Source organism: Struthio camelus, chromosome 23, assembly GCF_040807025.1.
Source record: "Struthio camelus isolate bStrCam1 chromosome 23, bStrCam1.hap1, whole genome shotgun sequence".
NCBI classification, from domain to species: domain Eukaryota; kingdom Metazoa; phylum Chordata; class Aves; order Struthioniformes; family Struthionidae; genus Struthio; species Struthio camelus.
The window spans coordinates 2840871-2860400 of NC_090964.1; the positions used below are offsets into that span (position 1 = coordinate 2840871).

The 19530-nt window shown below is 49.4% G+C and overlaps 2 protein-coding genes across 3 annotated transcripts; one reads left to right on the forward strand and one right to left on the reverse strand.

Annotated features, from left to right (window-relative positions):
• The first annotated feature begins 19 nt into the window (after window positions 1-19).
• On the forward strand, window positions 20-5906 carry RPA2 (replication protein A2). Its single transcript, XM_068917597.1, has 9 exons — window positions 20-304; window positions 514-626; window positions 753-854; window positions 973-1086; window positions 2547-2621; window positions 3444-3557; window positions 3875-3985; window positions 4420-4514; window positions 5277-5906. Exons 1-9 carry the CDS (start codon window positions 289-291, stop codon window positions 5359-5361), a joined length of 825 nt encoding a protein of 274 aa, XP_068773698.1. The 5' UTR covers window positions 20-288; the 3' UTR covers window positions 5362-5906.
• Window positions 5907-11833: 5927 nt separating this feature from the next.
• THEMIS2 (thymocyte selection associated family member 2) lies at window positions 11834-19324 on the reverse strand. 2 transcript variants are annotated; one of them, XM_009687724.2, is made up of 6 exons: window positions 19131-19323; window positions 14744-14884; window positions 14025-14426; window positions 12534-13552; window positions 12178-12394; window positions 11834-12077 (listed from the first exon to the last, which is right to left on the reverse strand). In XM_009687724.2, exons 1-6 carry the CDS (start codon window positions 19222-19224, stop codon window positions 11983-11985), a joined length of 1968 nt encoding a protein of 655 aa, XP_009686019.2. In that variant the 5' UTR covers window positions 19225-19323; the 3' UTR covers window positions 11834-11982. The 2 variants fall into 2 exon arrangements, with proteins under 2 accessions (XP_009686019.2, XP_009686020.2); XM_009687725.2 differs by lacking the exon at window positions 12178-12394 and having other exon boundaries at window positions 11893-12077; window positions 19131-19324.
• Between the last annotated feature and the right edge of the window lie 206 nt (window positions 19325-19530).

A 19530-nucleotide genomic window follows, 5' to 3' on the forward strand; every position in this document is an offset into this window, starting at 1 on the left:
CGCGGCCCCGCCCCTCCCTGCCCCTCCCCTTTCCTCCCCGCCGGGCCGCTCGGCCCCGCCCCGCCCCGGGCCCTGCTCACCTCGGCGGCGGTCGGGCTGCGCCAGCACTCAAAATGGCGCTGTCAGCCTCCCCGCCGCTTCCCCCCACTGGAAGGAGCCAGAAGAAAGGCGATTGCGATTGGCTGACCGGCCGGATTATCGGGCCCGCGGATTGGGCAGCTGCCGGCGGCGCGCGGGGGGACTACGCGGGTCCGTCTCGCGCCTGCCGTTAGGCCTGGCGCCGCCGCAATGTGGAGCGGACAGGGTGCGGGCCCGGGGCGGTGGGGGCGGCCCGGGGCTGCCGGGGAGCTGCCGCGCAGCCGCCGCGCAGGAGCCGGTGCCCAGGGCCAGCGCGCGGCGGGCTGTGCTGCCGGCGAGGGAGGAGCCGGGGCTGCTGCGCCCGGTGGCGGCGGCGGCGGCGGCGGGTAGCGCGTCTCTGCCGCCGCCTCAGGGTCTCTCCCTCCCTCTCCTCAGGTACCTTCGACACCGGCTACAGCAACGTGGGAGGCCCGGGGCCCGCAGGCGGCTACATGCAGTCCCCGGGAGGCTTTGGCTCCCCCGCAGGCACCCAGGCTGAGAAGAAGCAGGTAGGCCTGGAGCGGGGCCTCGCCGGGCCCCGGGGCGCTGGGCCGCGGCGCTCCGCCCGCCCCCTGCGGGGCGAGGGCCAGGCGCTCGGCCCGCGGAGCTGACGGCCCCTCGGCATCCCCTTGCAGAGAGCCCGCTCCCAGAACATCGTGCCCTGTACTGTGTCACAACTGCTGGCTGCTGAGCAGGTCGATGAAACCTTCAGGATCCGCGACGTGGAGATATCTCAAGTAAGCGCCCAGGGTGGCCACTGGGCAGAGCTGCCAAACCCCGAGTGGGAGCGTTGCGAGTGGCAACAGCTTTCCCGTGCCAGTCCCCCACTGTAACGTTTTCCTTCTTCCAATGCAGGTCACTATCATGGGGATAATCCGGCATGCGGAGAAAGCACCGACAAACATTCTCTACAAAGTAGACGATATGACAGCGGCCCCGATGGATGTCAGACAGTGGGTTGATACTGACGTAAGCACCAGTGGGGAGTACAGCGGAGAGAATGAGCTTTTGGATGATTCTTGTAACACCAGTTGGGTAGGAAAGATGGAAAAGATGGAAAAGATTTAAGTTGTAAGCAAAGAATGGAAGAACAAGAATCTAACTTTAGCTTGGTCCTTGTTGCGTGGAAGAAAAACTCAAAATTTAGGTTTTCTTAGTCATTTTCAGTAATTCTTTGTGATAAACACCCCATCAAATTCTCTGTGTGTGTTATGTTTGTGTTTATTACCCCTCTCTTTGTTATGAACTTAACGTTTTCTTGAAAAAATAACGTGACTGGTTTGGAAAATGTTTTGGGAATAATGTAACTCGAAAAGCTGAGGAAAATGTTGCAGTAGCAGAGGTCACCAGTGTTGTATATGAGTCTCCTCCTGCTTTATAATTCTACGCTTCTACATTGAAGCATGCTGAACAATTTTTGAGGTATTTAAAGGCTGAAGCTTGAACGTTGCTTCATAAATGAATTGAGAGGCATTTACAAGAGGCAATGGGCAGAAACTGAACCACAGGAAGTTCCATCTGAACCTGAGGAAAAACTTCTTCACTGTGAGGGTGACAGAGCATTGGAACAGGTTGCCCAGAGAGGTAGTGGAGTCTCCTTCGCTGGAGCTATTCAAAACCCGTCTGGATGTGATCCTGGGCAATATGCTCTAGGTGACCCTGCTGGGGCAGGGAGGTTGGACTAGATGATCTCCAGAGGTCCCTTCCAACCAATTTCCCTTCCAACCTAAACAATTCTGTGATTCTGTGAGAGATGAGTCCTCAATACCTTTGTGTAGAAACACAAGGACAGAAAGTATCTGAACAGAGATTTTTGTATATGGCTCAGTGACTGATAATACCGGTGAGTATCATCATTGCTGATGCATGACTCCTGAAGTGATGGTAGTTTTCCACTGGATTCTCATGCTGATATAACAAGCTTTTAAAGCTGGACCCTGTTATTAAAACATATTTGAAGGCAAACAGCTGAGTTCAGACGAACAACTTTGAAAGAGTAATTAAGCAAATGTTCAGTCGGCTTAACGACAAGTTTATCATAAATTAGAAGAGGATTCTGTGACTGTTTCCATAACCGTAACCCAAGTTTTATAGCTGAACACTTCCTTTTTACTACTTCAGGGCTTTTTCCCTCTTGTTGCTTTTTGAAGATCCCCCAGAAGCGGACAAAGACATCGGAGCGCTGTAATACAAGTGGCTTCAGCTGCTCTCAGATATGCAGTGTATTCAAACAAGAAGAATTTTTTTTCCCCTTTCACTTAGTTTTTCCATTTTTCACTTACACTAACTGTTCGTATTGGATGTAGGAATGTATGGCTTTTGTGTTTGCTTGAGATAAGCCTCTTTTCTCAAATCACTTATTGTGATAGTGGATAAATGGAAATGTGAATCAGGAAAACCTTGTTTTTTCCCCTTTTCCTTTCTGTTAGGAGGCAGGTGGTGAGAATGTTGTAGTACCTCCAGGAACTTACGTAAAAGTAGCTGGTCATCTTCGGTCTTTCCAGGTAAAATCATGTTATTTATGTATGACTCCTCAAGTAATGAGGTTGGAGCAGTGGCTTGAAGGATTACTGATCTTGTAAAGTGTTAGGGTCTTTGTAGAATATGCAGTTAATCATGATCTTTAGTCAGCCTTTCCTTGAATGTTTTTGGCAATGCTGTTCCTAAGTGCAAAGGACAGAAGATCCATTTAAAATTTCATTGTTCATCCGTACATTGTTTTCTGCTGAACAGTACTGGCCACCACATTCTTGAATGTTTGTACTGTAGAGCTTAGATTTTATTCTGGTCACTAGGGGACACTTTATAAAGGGTAATAATGTCATACAGTTACATCATAATAGTCACTGTTTAAATAGTGATGTGTGCATTAAAGCAAAGTGCAGTTAGTTACTAGCCAGTTAGAAAATCACACATATATATATATATATATATATATATATATATATATATATAAATATATATATTTTTGTTTTAAGGGTTGTCCCTTTGTCTTTGTGAATTAATCTCCTTCAAATTCATTACTTCATTATTGAGAAAGGTAGTTTTTTAGCACAACTCTTAAAAGCATCAGAACATGGCTTTTCATAGGGTCAAAAGCCAGGAGCCATCATTCTAAATTCTTATCCCATCTTGTGAGAAGTTACTTATCTATACTGTATTTCAGAGCTGCATATGAAAAGTAGTCCAAAGACCTGGGCACTAGTTACAGTGACAGCAGACAACCCCCCTACCCACTACTATCCTTGTTCCTAGAAATAATGATTGGATTGGGCGTGTGGCTGTTGGCTGTGATTTAATTTTTTTTCTTTTTGCTTCTTTGAAAGAATAAGAAGAGCTTGGTGGCTTTTAAGATCATGCCTCTGGAAAATATGAATGAATTCACCACACACATACTAGAAATTGTCAATGCACATATGATCCTCAGAAAAAATCTTATGGTATGTACGTGGAGATCTTAACCCTTACACACTGAATGGGGGGGGCTGTTGGTTATTTTCCAAAGAGATGGACCTCTTCTTTCACTGGGGAAAGTGTATTTAAGTTGTGACGCTGAAGAGCTTTAAATTGCTGGAGGGCTACAGTGAAGGTATGACAGGAATCTCGGCTTCCTTGGAGGGAAATTGTGCTACAGTCAATTTCCAATTGTTTCTTTGGGAATCTATTTTTAATTACTGCATATCTGAAATAACATTCAGTCTTTCATCCCTCAGGCTTGAGGGCAGTCCATGTAACCGTAGCCCTTTTACTCTTTTAGTCAGCATCAAGAATGCCTCAGTCCCTTTCCTCTGCTGGGATAGGTGATGTGGGGAGCTACAGAGGAGGTGGCAGCCTGCCAGTGAACGGACTTACAGCGCATCAGAGTCAGGTAGGTGCAAACAACAAGCTACTTCTGGAACACAGCAGTCACAGTGGTCACCGCTAGGATGCGATATAGGACAAAGAAATGAAAGTTCAGGCATTCTCTGAAGACCGATAGCTCTTCCTGGAGCTTTCTGTAGCTGTCCATTGACGATAGAGAAGTTTAGTTGTCTACTAATGGTGGTTGTGTGGTGCTAGACCTACTGAAGACCAGAAAGTCGTAACTGGGATTTTGCTGTCCCTGTAAAAGGAGTTTAAGTCTTCGCAGTAACTGCAGCTAACATTTTGCAAACTAATGGAATGAAGATGTAGAGGTACTCATGGTACTGTGAACATAGGGGAGAGAAGGAGAGGAGGAGAAGTAACATTGGAAAATAGAGCATAGTCTGCTGTACTCATGAATAAACTGCGAATGCTATCCCTAGATTCTTGTTCTTCCAGGTGCTGAACTTGATTAAGAACTGCCCTGTTGCAGAAGGTATGAGTCTTCAAGAGCTAAAATTTCAGCTCCACAATATCAGTATGGCAACAATCAAGTAAGTATATAGAAACAGATATCTTGGTATATCCAGATATACCGGTAATTCAGGCTGTCCTTTGTAGAGTCTGATAAAGGGAGGGAGGGAAATAGTGGGCAAGATGTTTACTTGTTAAACCACTCTAGTAATTTCAGACATTTCCAGTAGGAGGTGGTAGTGAGCCTGAGCTTTTAAAGTCTTTCGGTGGAACAGGTTAGACTGAACCATTGTCAGATGAAGTGGTGATAAAACGCATCACTCATTTTCAAAACAAAGTTACACGTACCTGGGAGTATTACAGCACCTCAGTAGTATGTGCTGTTCTGTGCATGAGTTTGAGGACTATCTTGTTCTCTTTGCATATTGGACAAAATTTGGGAATAGACTTTTTTTTTTTTCTTTGTCTCATGTAACTTCCCTTCCTGGAGAGCTAGAAAAGACAGAAAATTCCACTATCTTTCTGTGTTCTGTCCTCTTTGAAGCAGAGAGTTGTAGGCACTGCTTTTATCTGGAAAATAATAGACAGTGGTGGCCTTTCCCTGCATGGAAGGGAAAGGCTGAGAGCCTTTGGGTCATTTTACCTTGCCTTTGGAGAAACTTTCTTTCTGTTCCTGCTGAGCAGTGGAGCAGCACTTAAAATGATCACAGGATAGAGCCATGAAAGCTTCCCTTGGCAGATGCCAGAGAGAAACAGTAAGAATGGGGCCTGTAGACAGAAAATCCCAGAAGGGTAGGCATGGACATGAAGTAGTTATGACTGCTTTTTTTTCTTCTTCCAAGGCAAGCAGTTGAATTCCTTAGCAGTGAGGGACATATCTACTCCACTGTGGATGATGATCACTATAAGTCTACAGATGCTGAGTGAAGCTATTTCCACCTGGATTTGATTCTAAACAAAAGCTTGTCTGTGCTTCAAGTTACCCTGCCAATCTTTGCAACGTGGAAGGTGATCTTTGCTCTTTCTAGCCCTTGAAAGTTGCAGTTATTCTGACTGCCTGCTTTGTCAAATTCAAGGAAAAGCAAGATGTACAGAATTCTGTTGACTCAGTTACTGTGCAGCAGACAGGTGGTTGAAAGCATAAATAGATATGGGAAAAACGGAACTCTTCAAAGCTTTGGAGCCTTCACTTTGTGTTTTATGTTTCCTAGTAGAGTGCCTGGATTAGAAAGGAGAACGTCTTTCTGATCTTGTCATGGGCAGGTCGTCTTTTTTTTTCTGGAGTAGTTTCTCCTAACTCAGCTTTCATTCCATTTCATTCACAAAGTGGGTAGCCAATGCTGCAGTAACCAAGACTAGATTTTTTGATTAGTTTAGTCTGTGTATTTAAACCTATATTTGTACTACAAGAGGATCTTGTTACTGAAGCTTTTGAATATTTCCAATAAAATTTTAACTTGGGTAGTCTTGCATGTGTTTGTGGCTCTACAGGCTTTTGTTCTTTTCTAAAGCAGGAAAACCATCTACATTGATAAAACTTAGCCATATGGGTGAAAACACAGCATGTGCTTTCACCTAATTTATTTGTTTTTAACTGTCTTTTTTTTCTTTAGATTTTGAAATAAATTAAAAGGTTAAACTAAGGTGACTCTCTGGACACTAAGCAATTAAAGAATTCTACTACTGAAGGGAGTTACAAGTTGCATCACTGGGTTCCAAAAACAGCCAGAATAATTTTTCTTAATATAAACGCTTCAGCTCAAGCTAAAAAGTATCATATCCTGTGGAACAAGATTTGTGTTTTAAAGCTATTTAAAAAAAGATAATAAAAACACTGCAAGTTAGGAAAAAAACAGTAGTAAAATTGGTGATGCACGTATGATAACGAATTTGCATTTCCTCTTTCTTTGCATGATGCTGCCTCATTCAGGGAAGTGGCACTTTTTGAGGGCAGCTGCTTCAGAATATCTCTGCCCTCTTAGTTGCTATGTGTTTCATGTCTTATCAAATGCAGTGCTGAAAACTACCTCATGGGAGTTGATTTACATTCATTAATGGTAGCGTTTGAGAAGCTCATAAATATCCAGGAGTATTTGTCACAACGACCCCTTCAGGAATGTAGCAGCCTTCCCCAGAGGAACCATGGTTTCTGTGGCAAACATGTTTAGCGTTGCTGAAAAGCAGGGCCTGGGATCTCTCAAGCTGAGCGCTGAGAAACTGAAATGCACTCGGTGCCCACTAGATGGGAGCCTGGTTTTCTGTACTGCACTGATCCATCATTTGAGAATTGCCTATTCTGTGTCCTGCAGGACAGGTGGCCTGCTGGAAAAACTGCATGTGTGTTTAGGCACTCGTTCTGCATTCTTACGAGCTAGGCAAGCTTGGGTTTCACATGAGCTGCAAATCAGATTTCAGTGTAGGTTTTGGTGTTATCTGAGACTAATGAAGTGACCTGACTTTGAAAAAGCAATTCCCAGTCTGCATGTATGTGGGACTGACTTTGCTATCTAGTGCATTTGTTTGTTATTTATGCTGTAGCAAAACCAGTATATCCTGTTCAGGTTCAGATAGCAGTACAGCTGTATCCAGTGATGTATTTCTGGGGCTAAATTGTACTATAGATGTGTAACGGATAAACTTTCGTGCTATGGAAACTAGTGAATCTAGAAATCGAAAGTACTATAATTGCCATTTTGCAGGAGGTGTGCAGTTTAGGAAGCAAAACTCTGATCATTTTTGGAAGCTAAAATAAGTAAAATGGAGAGTAGTTGTGGGACTGTACAGAATGATTATGTGTCTGGAGAGTAAAATGTTATCAGCTGGGGAGGAGGCTTAATTCTTTGCTTAATTACCCATTTGCTGTTTCTTAAAGTATCCAAGAGTACCTGCTTTTGTCTGGCTGCTGGGAGGATTTGGAATAAGGCTTGGATCTGTCAGGGGGAAGAACTGTTGGCTCTTTTGCAAAAAGTTTGATTTGGCGATCTTACTGAAATTGGATCAAAACTCAGGGGATGCTTTTGGTCCTAATAAAGGAGACGAGAGGAAATACTTGGACGTTTTCAGTTGTTCTCATTTTCCTGCTCTCCTGTTCCTTCTCCCTGTCTGGAGCCCATCTTCTCCCTAGCCATAGTTCAAGGACTAGTTTTTTTTCTGGGACAAGGGAAAATGTTCCTGGAGTTGTTTAAATGCCTCTTGGCCACTAGCACTGGTCAAAGCTTTGTACTTACGTACGTATTGCGGTCGCAGGGCCATGATCTCATTGCAGTGACAGAGACATGGTGGGATAGTTCACATGACTGGGATGCTGTCATGGATGGCTATGTGCTTTTTAGGAAAGACAGGCCAGGAAGGCGAGGTGGTGGAGTTGCTCTTATGTGAGGGAGCAACTAGAATGTGTGGAGCTCTGCCTCGGGGTGGATGAAGAACAAGTTGAGAGCCTATGGGTAAGGATTAAAGGGCAGGGTAACATGGGTGACACTGTTGTGGGGGTCTACTACAGGCCACCTGATCAGGAGGAAGTCATCGATGAGGCCTTCTACAGACAGCTGGAAGTAGCCTCACGATCACAGGCCCTGGTTCTCATGGGAGACTTCAACCACCCTGACAGCACAGCTTGGGAAGACAGCACAGCTAGGCACAAACAGTCAAAGAGGTTCCTGCAGAGGCTTGATGATAATTTCTTGACTCAGGTGGTGGAGACGCCAACGAGGAGAGGTGCAATGCTAGACCTTGTACTAACGAACAAAGAAGGTCTAGTTGGAGATGTGAAGGTTGGAGGCAGCCTTGGCTGCAGCGACCATGAGATGGTGGAGTTCAGGATCCTGCGAGGAGGGAGCAGGGCAATGAGTAGGATTGCAACGCTGGACTTCAGGAGAGCTAACTTTGGCCTCTTCAGGGACCTACTTAGGGGAATCTCCTGGGGTAGGGCCCTAGAAGGAAGAGGGGTCCAGAAGAGCTGGTTAATATTCAAGCATCACTTCCTCCAGGCTCAAGATGGGTGCATCCCTCTGAGGAAGAAGACGAGCAAAGTGGGCAGGAGACCTGCACGGATGAGCAAGGAACTCCTGGCCAAACTCCAGCAGAAGAAGGAAGTGTACAGAATGTGGAAAAGGGGACAGGCCACTTGGGAGGAATACAGGGACGTTGTCAGAGTGTGCAGGGATGCGACAAGGAAGGCTAAGACCCAGTTGGAATTAAATCTGGCAAGGGATGTCAAGGACAACAAGAAGGCCTTCTTCAAATACATCAATAGCAAAAGGAAGACTAGGGAAAACGTGGGCCCGCTGCTGAATGGGGCGGGTGCCCTGGTGACAAAGGATACAGAGAAGGCAGAGTTGCTGAATGCCTTCTTTGCTTCTGTCTTCACTGCTAAGGCCAGTCCTGAGGAATTCCAGACCTTGGAGACAAGAGAGGAAGGCTGGAGAAAGGAAGACTCTCCCTTGGTGGAGGAGGATCAGGTTAGAGATCTTTTGCCCAAACTTGACATCCACAAGTCCATGGGCCCCGATGGGATGCACCCACGAGTGCTGAGGGAGCTAGCGGATGTTATCGCTAGGCCACTCTCCATCTTTGAAAGGTCCTGGAGATCAGGAGAGGTGCCTGAGGCCTGGAAGAAAGCCAATGTCACGCCAGCCTTCCACAAGGGCAAGAAGGAGGAGCCAGGGAACTACAGGCCTCTCAGCCTCACCTCCATCCCTGGAAAGGTGATGGAACAGCTCCTCCTGAAGGTCCTCACTAAGCATGTGGAGGACAAGAAGGTGATCAGGAGTAGTCAGCATGGATTCACCAAGGGGAAATCATGCTTGAGCAATCTGATAGCCTTCTCGGATGGAATGACTGGCTGGGTAGATGAGGGCAGAGCAGTGGATGTTGTCTCCCTGGACTTGAGCAAGGCTTTGGACACTGTCTCCCATCACATCCTCCTAGGGAAGCTCAGGAAGCGTGGGCTAGATGAGTGGACGGTGAGGTGGCTTGAGAACGGGCTGGATGGCCGAGCTCAGAGGGTTGTGGTGAATGGCGCAGAGTCAAGTTGGAGGCCTGTGGCTAGTGGTGTCCCCCAGGGGTCAGTGCTGGCTCCAGTCTTGTTCAATATATTCATCAATGACCTGGAGGAAGGGACAGAATGCACCCTCAGCAAGTTTGCTGATGATACTAAACTGGGGGGAGAGGCTAACACACCAGAAGGCTGTGCTGCCATTCAGCGGGACCTGGACAGGCTGGAGAGGTGGGTGGAGAGGAACCTCCTGAAGTTCAACAAAGGCAAGTGCAAGGTCCTGCACCTAGGCAGGAATAATCCCATGCACCAGTACAGGCTGGGGGTTGACCTGTTGGAAAGTAGCTCTGCCGAGAAGGACCTGGGAGTGCTGGTGGACAACAAGTTAAACATGAGCCAGCAGTGTGGCCTTGTGGCCAAGAAGGCCAAGGGTATCCTGGGGTGCATCAGGCAGAGTGTTGCCAGCAGGTGGAGGGAGGTGATCCTGCCCCTCTCCTCAGCCCTGGTGAGGCCTCACCTGGAGTACTGTGTCCAGTTCTGGGCTCCCCAGTCCAAGAGAGACATGGCACTCCTGGAGAGAGTCCAGCGGAGGGCTACCAAGATGATTAGAGGGCTGGAGCATCTCTCCTATGAAGAAAGACTGCAAGAGCTGGGCCTGTTGAGCCTGGAGAAGAGAAGACTGAGAGGGGATCTCATCAACGTGTACAAGTATCTGAAGGGGGAGTGTCAAGAGGATGAGGCCAGCCTCTTCTCCGTGGTGCCCAGCAACAGGACAAGAGGCAATGGGCAGAAACTGAACCACAGGAAGTTCCATCTGAACCTGAGAAAAAACTTCTTCACTGTGAGGGTGACAGAGCATTGGAACAGGTTGCCCAGAGAGGTAGTGGAGTCTCCTTCGCTGGAGCTATTCAAAACCCGTCTGGATGTGATCCTGGGCAATATGCTCTAGGTGACCCTGCTTGAGCAGGGAGGTTGGACTAGATGATCTCCAGAGGTCCCTTCCAACCTAAACGATTCTGTGATTCTGTGATTCTGTATGTGCTCTTACATTCTTCCTTATGTGCTCTTATATACGCTTAAATACATATTTATGTGTATTATGTATTTATATTCTTAATGAATACCACCTGTTTGCAGGTAAGAAACTAGATTCTCCATCTTTTTGTGAGTACTCAGTGAAATGACCTCAACAACAATAGTCAGCATCTTTCCTGCGTTGCTGTGTTTTGAGGAGAGAGCCCTGATACAGAATGTAAATCCCAGGGCAGAATCAGAGTAAGAGAAGACACCAGCCCAAATCCAGGCTGAGACTTGAATGAATGAGGTCCTCTCTGCAACTTTTTGAACTCCGCCCAGATTCCAAGTGACGAATGATGTGAACAAAAGAACTGTTGAACCTCAAACTACTCTTTACTGGGAGTAGGAAAAAACAATTTTATCTCAAATGAAATTTCAAATTTATTTTCCAGCTTAAAACTTAAAACTGCAACCTTTTTGCAGCCTTGTTGAGAAATTAGGCCAGAGTGAGAAGTGAGTTTGGCTAGCACTGAGAAAATGCAGCTTCTGTCTGTGAAAGTGGTTTTTTTTTTTTTTTTTTTAAAGTGGAATGAATGTACAATTGTAAAAATGTGTGAATCACCAGTTTGAGCCCTAGATGGGGTATTGTTTGCGTTGTGCAAAGTACTTTGTAATACCCCTCCCGATGCCATGTGCCAAACCATGTCTGTGTGGAAGTGTTCAGAATCCCAAGCTATAAACCTGGTCTCCTGAGCTCCATGGTTAGGCACTTAAAAGGATGCTGAGTTCCCAGGAATCCCACTGCAGTTGCTCAGCATCTTCCCAAATGCATGTGCTCTAGCTTTAAGCTGCTAGGTTTGGAAATTGTCCTGTGTTGGCGTTACTGGTGTCTAAAGCGTGCTCCTGGTAATGCAAGGCAGCAGTCAGGTGGATTGCTGTGCCTTAGCTGATGGGCGCAAGGGCATGTGGAGAAAGCCATTGGTGGGTGTTTCAAGAGCCTCTGGTAGCCCCTAGCAAAGGGAGCATGAATGGCATACAAATACAATAAAGGTATTAGTCCTAGAAGTTTTCAGTCTGAAATGGGCATAAACGTGGCATATCTGCCATTTAGGATCTTATTCAAGCTACATGCATAAAGTGTCTCAATGATGTTAATGTAGTGGAGCAGAGCAAGATACATATCCAAGGGCCTTGGCTGGTGACTCAATGGCATCTTGATGACTGCTTACTCCCTAGGATGGATTTCCCCCCTCTGTATGTTGGTCTGGTGCAGATGGAGGATTCCACCTGGGACAGCTGTGGGCAGTCTGTAGCACAACAGCCAGCTAGGGTACAGCAAGGGTATGTATTCTGCCTGCATAGCTGTCCCGTGGGCATACAGACTGCTCACGTGAGAGAGAAAGTGGGATTGATGTATCTGTTACAATAGAGGCAGCTGGAGGCTGCTCTGTGGATCCCTTTGGCTGTATTTAGCCTCTGCAAATAAAAAGTTTAATTTGGGAACTAAGAATATTTGGAGACTCCCAGAAAAAGGAGCTTTAGAAAGGAAAGATAGTCTGCATTTTACAAATTGTCTTTTGAAGAGCTTCATCAACTATTTCATAGTCGTGGTCAGAATCGCTGTTCTCCACACCTAAAACATAATAGTACAGAAAGACTGTGAGTAGTACAGAAAGACTGTGTAAATGCACTGTGACAATGAAGCATGGCAGATTAAAGTCCATGCTTAATACCTGCAGTGGGCTGGGAGGACTTCTGCTGAGGTTTAAATGGTGAGGAGCTGTGCTGGGAGCACATCACCGTGATGGCCTCACGTTTGTCCTTTGGGGCCTTGCTTGACAGGGATGCTTTCTGCAAGTGGAGGTGCATGCTGTACTCGTTCGGGATGCTCTGCATGATGAAGGGGCTTCTTGCTTTCTGGGGCAAGGGAGACTTGGGCCCGGAAGGTGGCTGCAGAGAAATGAGTTGGGTTTTCAACTGTGAAGGCAGGGCCTCAGGAATGGTGGTGGTAGTGATGTGGGGTTTGAGAGCATCTTCCCTCTGGAGCATCATCCCCTCCTCCCACCCCCTGGGCAGGATCGTGCCATACCTTTGCTTTCTCAGGGCCAGTTCCTTTGGCTGTCCTGAGGCCTGCCTTGGCCACAACCTCTTTCCTCTTGGGGGGCCGTGGTGGAGGGGTAGCTGAACTGCCTGGTAGCTGCTTCAGCAAGTGGTAGTAGAAAGGCCTCTTCAGCTCCTCGACCCGTGACCAGTCTGTGGAGGGGGCCTGTGGGTGGACAGGCTCCTTTATGAAGAACAGTGACATGTCCATCCACCGTGGTGGGATCTCGAAGCTCTTGTCTGGGTCCTCACAGAAGCTACTGACCAAGAAAGGCTCGGTGATATGTGCTTCCAGCCGCAAGGCAGAGAAGGAGCTGAGGACATCACGAGTGAGCGAAGGGTCCTTGGCCACTACTTTGACGTCGCAGGGCAGGGGGAGCTGCTCCAGGATCTCTGTGAGACTGTACTTCTTGCTGTCGCATATCTCTTCCACAAAGCTGCCTCCCAGGTTTAAAGGCAGTATCAGTTCTTCTGTCTCCTCTTCCTCGCTGCTGCTCCGGTTGCACAGCAGCACGGTGCTGGTGCTGGCCTGGAGCAGGCGCTGTACTTCCAGCCGGTCACCCACACTGAGCGAGGGCACGTCCTCCTCTTGGCCCTCGCAGTCCTGTGTGACCACCACACGCAGGCACTGGCCAGCCTGCAGGCTGGTGGCCAGCTCGTACACTGTGGTGAACTCCCTGGGACGCCTCCGAAACCTGCCCTGGTATGTGCTGGAGAGGAGGAAATGGCGAGTGCCCTTGCGAGCCGAGGCAAGGACTTTCCAGGCACTGCCCTTGCCATGGATCTGGATCTGCTGGCCTTTCTGTAGGTGGGGAATCCAGTTGTTCTCGAAGATGGCTAGGGAGCTGGGCCCCTCTAGGATCTCGGCTCGGACAGGGAGAGCATCCTCCATCTGCAGCACCTCGCTAAGCAGCAGCGGCTTGATGAAATGGACATCCTGTGCCTCCTCTGTGACGTCTTCCACATCCACTTCCAGTGTGGAGGGGATTTTCACCACGTCTTTCCGCACTGCAGGGAGAAGAGATGCACTGAGGGCTGTGCTCAGCCTTTCCCCCGTCAGTGCCACGTTGTGGGGGCCTGGTCAAGCTGAGGGGTCGCTGGCAGGACCAGTACCACCTCGTGCCAGACACTTGTCCATCACTGTGACTCCTGCTATTTTGGCTGACCCTGTGTGTCGAGTGTGCCAATTAAAGCCCTGGGAACCCCCGCACAAGGCTGAGGGTGTGGGCAATGCTTTTCTAAGCTGCAGTTGGGTTTTTAACTCCGTCCCTGGGTGGCTAGACCTTGCCTGGGTTACTGTGGCACTGGCTTTCAGCATCCCCTCTCCTCCCAGCCCCAAAGCCCATGGACATGCCCCCAGCACATGTGCATGCCAGCTCCCATGCAGCAAGGGATGTGCAGCTGGTGGCAGTGGTGCCGTGCCATGTCTGCCCCAGCCCACGCAGGCACACGCACACCTGGTTCCCGTGGTAGGACTCACGGTGCATGATGGCTTGCACTTCGTAGACAGGGATCAAGAGGATGGGGCATGAGCTGAGCGCAGGACAGAGCAGGCATTGCGGCCAGCTGCCCTGCAGCCCCAGCACCTCTTGCAGCGTGATGCCCCGCTGCCCGCCGCTCTTGAAGAACCGACCCCTCAGGGAAAGGGGCAGCCGGAGTGAGTGCAACTCCCCATGGCTGCCTGCCATGCGGACGACTGCCTTCCTCCCCTGCAGTGCCTCCAGGAAGATGGGCTGCGCCTTGGGAACAACTTGCCCATCCACAGCAAGGTCAGTAGTCGAAATGAAGCACAAGGGCTGAGCCTCCTGGGCCTTCCGGTTGCTCTGGATCAGCTCCTCCAGGCTTGCATACGGCCGTGGGTCTGGGCTGGGCTGGAAGAGACCTGCAGGAAGGTGAGGCTGAGCTCACAGATGCTGTGAAAGGCTCCCTGGGAATGATAGCATCCATGTCACATGCTGGAGGAGGGCCCAGCACCCAACATGAGAAGCTTCCCTGTTGAGGAGAAGGGCTGGGGTGGTATCCCAGAGCAATTCGGGCATGCGGTGGGAATCTGGGAAGAGGAGATGGGGTGTTAAGGGAGGATAGGGGTGTGCAGCCATTTGCAGTGGGCACAGGGCCCATGGGACTGGGACTCGTTGGGGTGCCCGCAGGGCCCTGGGTCCTGGCAGCAGTGGGCTGTGCCAGGGCAGCCCCACTCACCTTTAAAGGTCAGTGGCAGTTCTGTTTTTTGCCCCGACTCCACATCCTCATAAATGACATTCTGCAGCTTGATGGCAATGATTTTTAGGAAGTCTCCAGTTGATAAGCAGCATTCATTGCCTGAGATCTCATACACGGACCCTGCAGGAGAGGACAGGACCATTCAGTGGTTGCTGTTGGTCTGAGCAAGAGCCAGACCTGCAATGCTGTGGAGAATCCCTGCTCAGCCTGCATGCTGTCCCCAAAAAACTTCGGGTTTGGGGGAAGAGGGGGGGGAGAATTACTCCCTGCAACAGGGCCATGGAGCCACAATGGTCCAGGGCTGGAGGACGGTTCTTTCCTGGGCAGCCTGGCTGGGCTCTGCATGTCACTGGGGTACCTTTGCAGGACTATTTAGGTAGCTCCATTTGCAGTGCTGGAGCTTGTCTTCTGCTTCCCAGCAGCACATTCTCTCTCTGGCCAGGCTGGAGGATGCTGGGAGGGGACCAGGGAGCTGTCACCCTGTGGGAAGTGGTAGACACCTGCTGGCTCACAGCCCCAGGGTACAGTGCAGAAACTCATGTCCCTTAAACCACCTCAGCTGCTATTTTCAAGCTGATAGAAACTGGGGTTATTTCTATCCTGCTGATGTATTTCCTCACCCAGATGCCACAATAACCAGTGGGCAGAGATTGCCCCTAAGCCACGCAAGGCCACAAGCTCTGCTGCTGCTGCTGCTGCTGCTGCAGCACGAGAATGGGACTGGCTGGTAACCTGGTGGGGCTGAGCACCATGGAGCACAACTCACCCCACACAAGGAGAGCCTGAGCTCCCTCGTATGGGGTGGCTGGCTGGCATCCCTTGGGCCAGCTTCTGGCCACAGTTAGAAATTTCCCCAAAGGCGATGCCTTTACTAGCCTTTTTAACCAGTTGCTGATCTCTATTAATCACCTGCACAACGATGGGCTTTAGATTCAGAGCTTTGAATTTTTCTTGTTTGGGTGAAAAAGTAAACTAGCCTGCGCTGTTTCATCAGACTAGCTGCTGGTGCCGCACACTCCCATCCAATGCACATCATGAACGGTCTGAGCAGGCTGGCTATCATTAACAAATGTTGCATGCACAGCGGCCAGGCCCTGTGCTGTGTTGGGCAGACCAGCCCTTGGCCAGTTGTAATGACATCCCCGTGGCAGCTGGGAGGCAGCCTGTGTTTGTGGGGCCAACTGTGGCCTGATACTAGCAACAATTTTTGTCCTTTCTAGGAACTGAGGTAACAAGAGCCACATGTTCGAGGCTCCTGCTGGTGTGAACGCACGTGGACGTGCCTTAATCCACACGGCTATCTGCACAGCTAAACCTTTTTGCTGGTGTCCCAGCATGCCATGTCTCTGGCTCTAACCACCCATTTAGCTCTGCCTGCGGGCAGGAAAGACTCTGGAGGGAGCCAGACACTGTTGGGTACAAAGGACAAGTAAAAACTGTTGTCTGTGAACGGCACTGCCTTTTCAGCTGATAGACGGATCTACTCTCTGTGGAAGATCTGTCTGAAAAGGCTGGGCCAAGAAAATTGCCCATGCAGCGTGGAATCACTGCTGGGGCACCACTTTTGGCACCCCAGAGGCTGAATGTCCCTGAGGGAGCTGGCTCCCACGTCAGATGTCCTACTGTGGCCTGTGACTAGCATAGCACCATGGCTGTGCTGGGACAAAGGGGACCCTCCAGCCCCCAAGGATTTCTAAAGCGGGCTGAGGGGATGGGGCTGATGGAGAAGGGGAAGGAAAGGATGGCAGCTGTTTGGGGACAAGCAGAATTGGTCCTTAGGCTCAGAGATGGGGCTGACAGGGAGTCACATGAACGAACCAGGCAAGCTGGCAGCTTTGGTGACCCCCCACATGCAGGTGAGAAAACAAAAACACTATGGTGCAAATATGCTGGTTTAGGGTCCTGACACATAGGGCAACACTGGCAGGGCTGGGCATGAGAGATGCAGCGATCGATGGCTATACAGTTAGAGACCATTTGGGGTCCCCCTCCCACCAGAAGTGGGACAGATGATGTGCCAGGAATTGCCACGACAGTGATCACTTGTCTGCACAGTGCAGATGGGAACAACTATGTGGGATGGCTCCGTTACATCTGGGACCACTTGCTCCTGAGTGGGGGGAAATTCAAAGTGAAAGTAAGTAAGTGTGGAAAAAATTAACCAGGAATAGAGAAGTGAAAGCTGGGAGGTTTGGGAAAGCACTGCACAGTCTGCAAGACCTAATCCCTTCCCCATGTGCTGTGGCACCATAATGGCATCAACGACATTATTGCAAAAGGAAGCAAACGTGCAGCTGGGCTCTGTTGCCCAGAGCACGGGATTGTGTGGGCAGTTGCAGAGACCCCTCCGCCATGCAACTCCACACACACGGCATGGTTGGCCTCATTGGATGGCAATGAGATGCTTGAAAAGCCTTGAAAAGGGTCCGTGCAGTGAGATACTGCCTGCCCAGGCCAGGCCTTGTGCTGGAGCAGCCGTGCAGAGCCGAGGGATGGCTGTGAGCACTGGCTGGTCCTGCACTGCCCAGGTAAAGCACACACGGCGGAACCAGAGAGACAGGTGCGATCCATACAGAACATGATCAAGGATGCTGAGGGCATGGAAGTGCTCCTGGCTAGGAAAGCAGCCTAAGAAAGGGCTGAGGACAACAGGAGGTTTGCTTAAAATTTTGAGGGCACTCCCCAAAATTTTGCTAACCAAAAAAGCTGGCAGAAACCAGAAATAATATGATTAGCAATGGCAGCAAATAAAGAAGTGTTCAAGAAATAGTATCACTGTGCAGGATGGCATATTTGCAAGGTGCAAAACTGATTAATCCCCAATGCACTCTAATCTATCCATGAGGTCAAACACCATTTGCCAGCAGCCAAGAAAAGGAAGAGCTGGCTGAGAGGGCTTTTGCTGGCCAATGCTTATTTTTAAGGAATAAATAATACTAGGAAGCTTGTACAGCCTATATCCTGGAAAGCCTCAGTGCTGAAAACTGTGTAGGGGTCATAACGGAGAAGAAAAGCAATGCAGAAGTGTATAACAGAATCAATGGCTGGAAGCCAAAATGATGAAATTCAAATACAAAATGCAGGCACTCTTTCCAAGCATCAGGAAAGATTCAGTGCTTGGTCACTCTGGGAGGGGATGGGACAGTTCTGCCCTGGGATGGGCTGTCTTTCCTGGCGCAAGCACTCCTCAGGGTATGATACCATGACACCGCACCATCCCACACAAGCAATAGCCCCTTCGGCACTTAAATCTCTGAATTCATTAAGCTGCTACAGAACCTTCTGCAGACCAAAATGTCTCTCCTCACTGGGATGATGACAGACCCCCCCACCCCGGCTATGGAAAGCACCAGCTACCTCACCACCACTACCAGCAATTGCTAAACAGATTAACTGTTGCTGTTTGACTGACCAATGGCATTTTTACTCATTTAGCAACTTTGAAATGTTATCAAGGGCAAGGGAAGCCTTGGGAAAGCTAAACATCCATTCTAATTGAGCTACAGGAAAAGAATTTGATCAACACAACTGCTTTGCCTGCTCTTTAAAAGTCAATGAAACCTAAACAAGTGCTACAAATCCTACAGGTCCTAAGGGTAATCATTGCTTTGCTGTTCATAATATCTATCAGCATTTGCTGCTTTGCAGGGTATGGGCTGGCTGTGCGCTCCCAACTCCTACATATGTTTCATGCTAGCTCCATTTCCACCCTAGCTTTGCTGCCAGTTGAGGAACCTGCCTTGGTCAGACTTCACCTCGACCCAAAAATCTGCCCAGTGATATGCCCCAGGAAGAAGCAGCGAGCTGCAGACCAGATTGTGAGGCTGCTGTCAGTGCTCTTGCCACGCTCAGCTCATGGGGCCCAGGAGCCACCCCATCCCACCATCCTCTGGCAACTGGCTGAGTGGCTCTGTCCCTGCCAGATCCATGGCCAGCATGTGAGTCACTGCCGGCCGCCTTTGGGATGAGAGCTGTGCATGGGATGGAAGACCAATTTGGATGAGTTTTGGTGTGCCCCCCCCCCCCAAAAAAAAAAAAACAAAACACACCACTTTTCTAGCAGCCCTACAATTGCATGTATGGGGTACTTGGCTGGCTGCTGGCCATAGGAAAGAAGGTCTTTAGCAAGCAGCTGTACTTCATCCACCAGTTCCTTGACAGTGGCTGCTTATGCAGCAATTGCGCAAAGATCTGTGCCTCTCCCTGGTCATGGGCACCTGGTGGCAGGGGTCCAGGTGCTCCTGGGAGCCCTGATGGGACTTCCAGCTTTGAGGTGGGACAAGGGAGCCTGCAGTGATGCAGGGGGAGCCAGGAGGTGGCACAGCCTTCAGGCATGGCTCAGAGGCAGCAGGGACCCAGCACTCACCTTGGAAGTAGACCCCGGAGCAAATCCTGAGGATGCGAGGCAGTACAGTGGGTTTCAGGGAGCAGATGTATTCCTGGAAGGATAGGGGCTCCATGGTAGTACTGCTTAGCCCTTTAGGGTGCTCTGCTGAGACTGGAGCTCGTGGGAAGCTGCTCTGGTCTCAGTTTTCACTTCTGTGTGCCTTTCACTTCTGCTTTTAGCCGCGGTTAAGTTCTCGCCCAACCAGAGACCCACGCTGCTGGCAGTTCTTCAGCATGCATAGGCTGACTGACCTGCTGTTGGGGACAACCCTCTCCCTAACACCCATTGCCCATCATGGTCCAGTATCTCCCAGCTTTGCTGCTGTAGGTGAGGGCACAGGCATCCCAGCTCTGCTGCCATCCGCTCCTGGCTGGACCGA

Coding starts and splice junctions, on each gene's coding strand:
- THEMIS2 (XM_009687724.2), bottom strand. CDS start 19,224: ATGGAGCCCCTATCCTTCCAGGAATACATCTGCTCCCTGAAACCCACT. Junction 14,427..14,743: donor ACTGCCACTGACCTTTAAAG/GTGAGTGGGGCT, acceptor ACCTTCCTGCAG/GTCTCTTCCAGCCCAGCCCA. Junction 13,553..14,024: donor AGTGCAAGCCATCATGCACC/GTGAGTCCTACC, acceptor TTCTCCCTGCAG/TGCGGAAAGACGTGGTGAAA.
- RPA2 (XM_068917597.1), top strand. Junction 1,087..2,546: donor GACAGTGGGTTGATACTGAC/GTAAGCACCAGT, acceptor CCTTTCTGTTAG/GAGGCAGGTGGTGAGAATGT. Junction 2,622..3,443: donor GTCATCTTCGGTCTTTCCAG/GTAAAATCATGT, acceptor CTTCTTTGAAAG/AATAAGAAGAGCTTGGTGGC.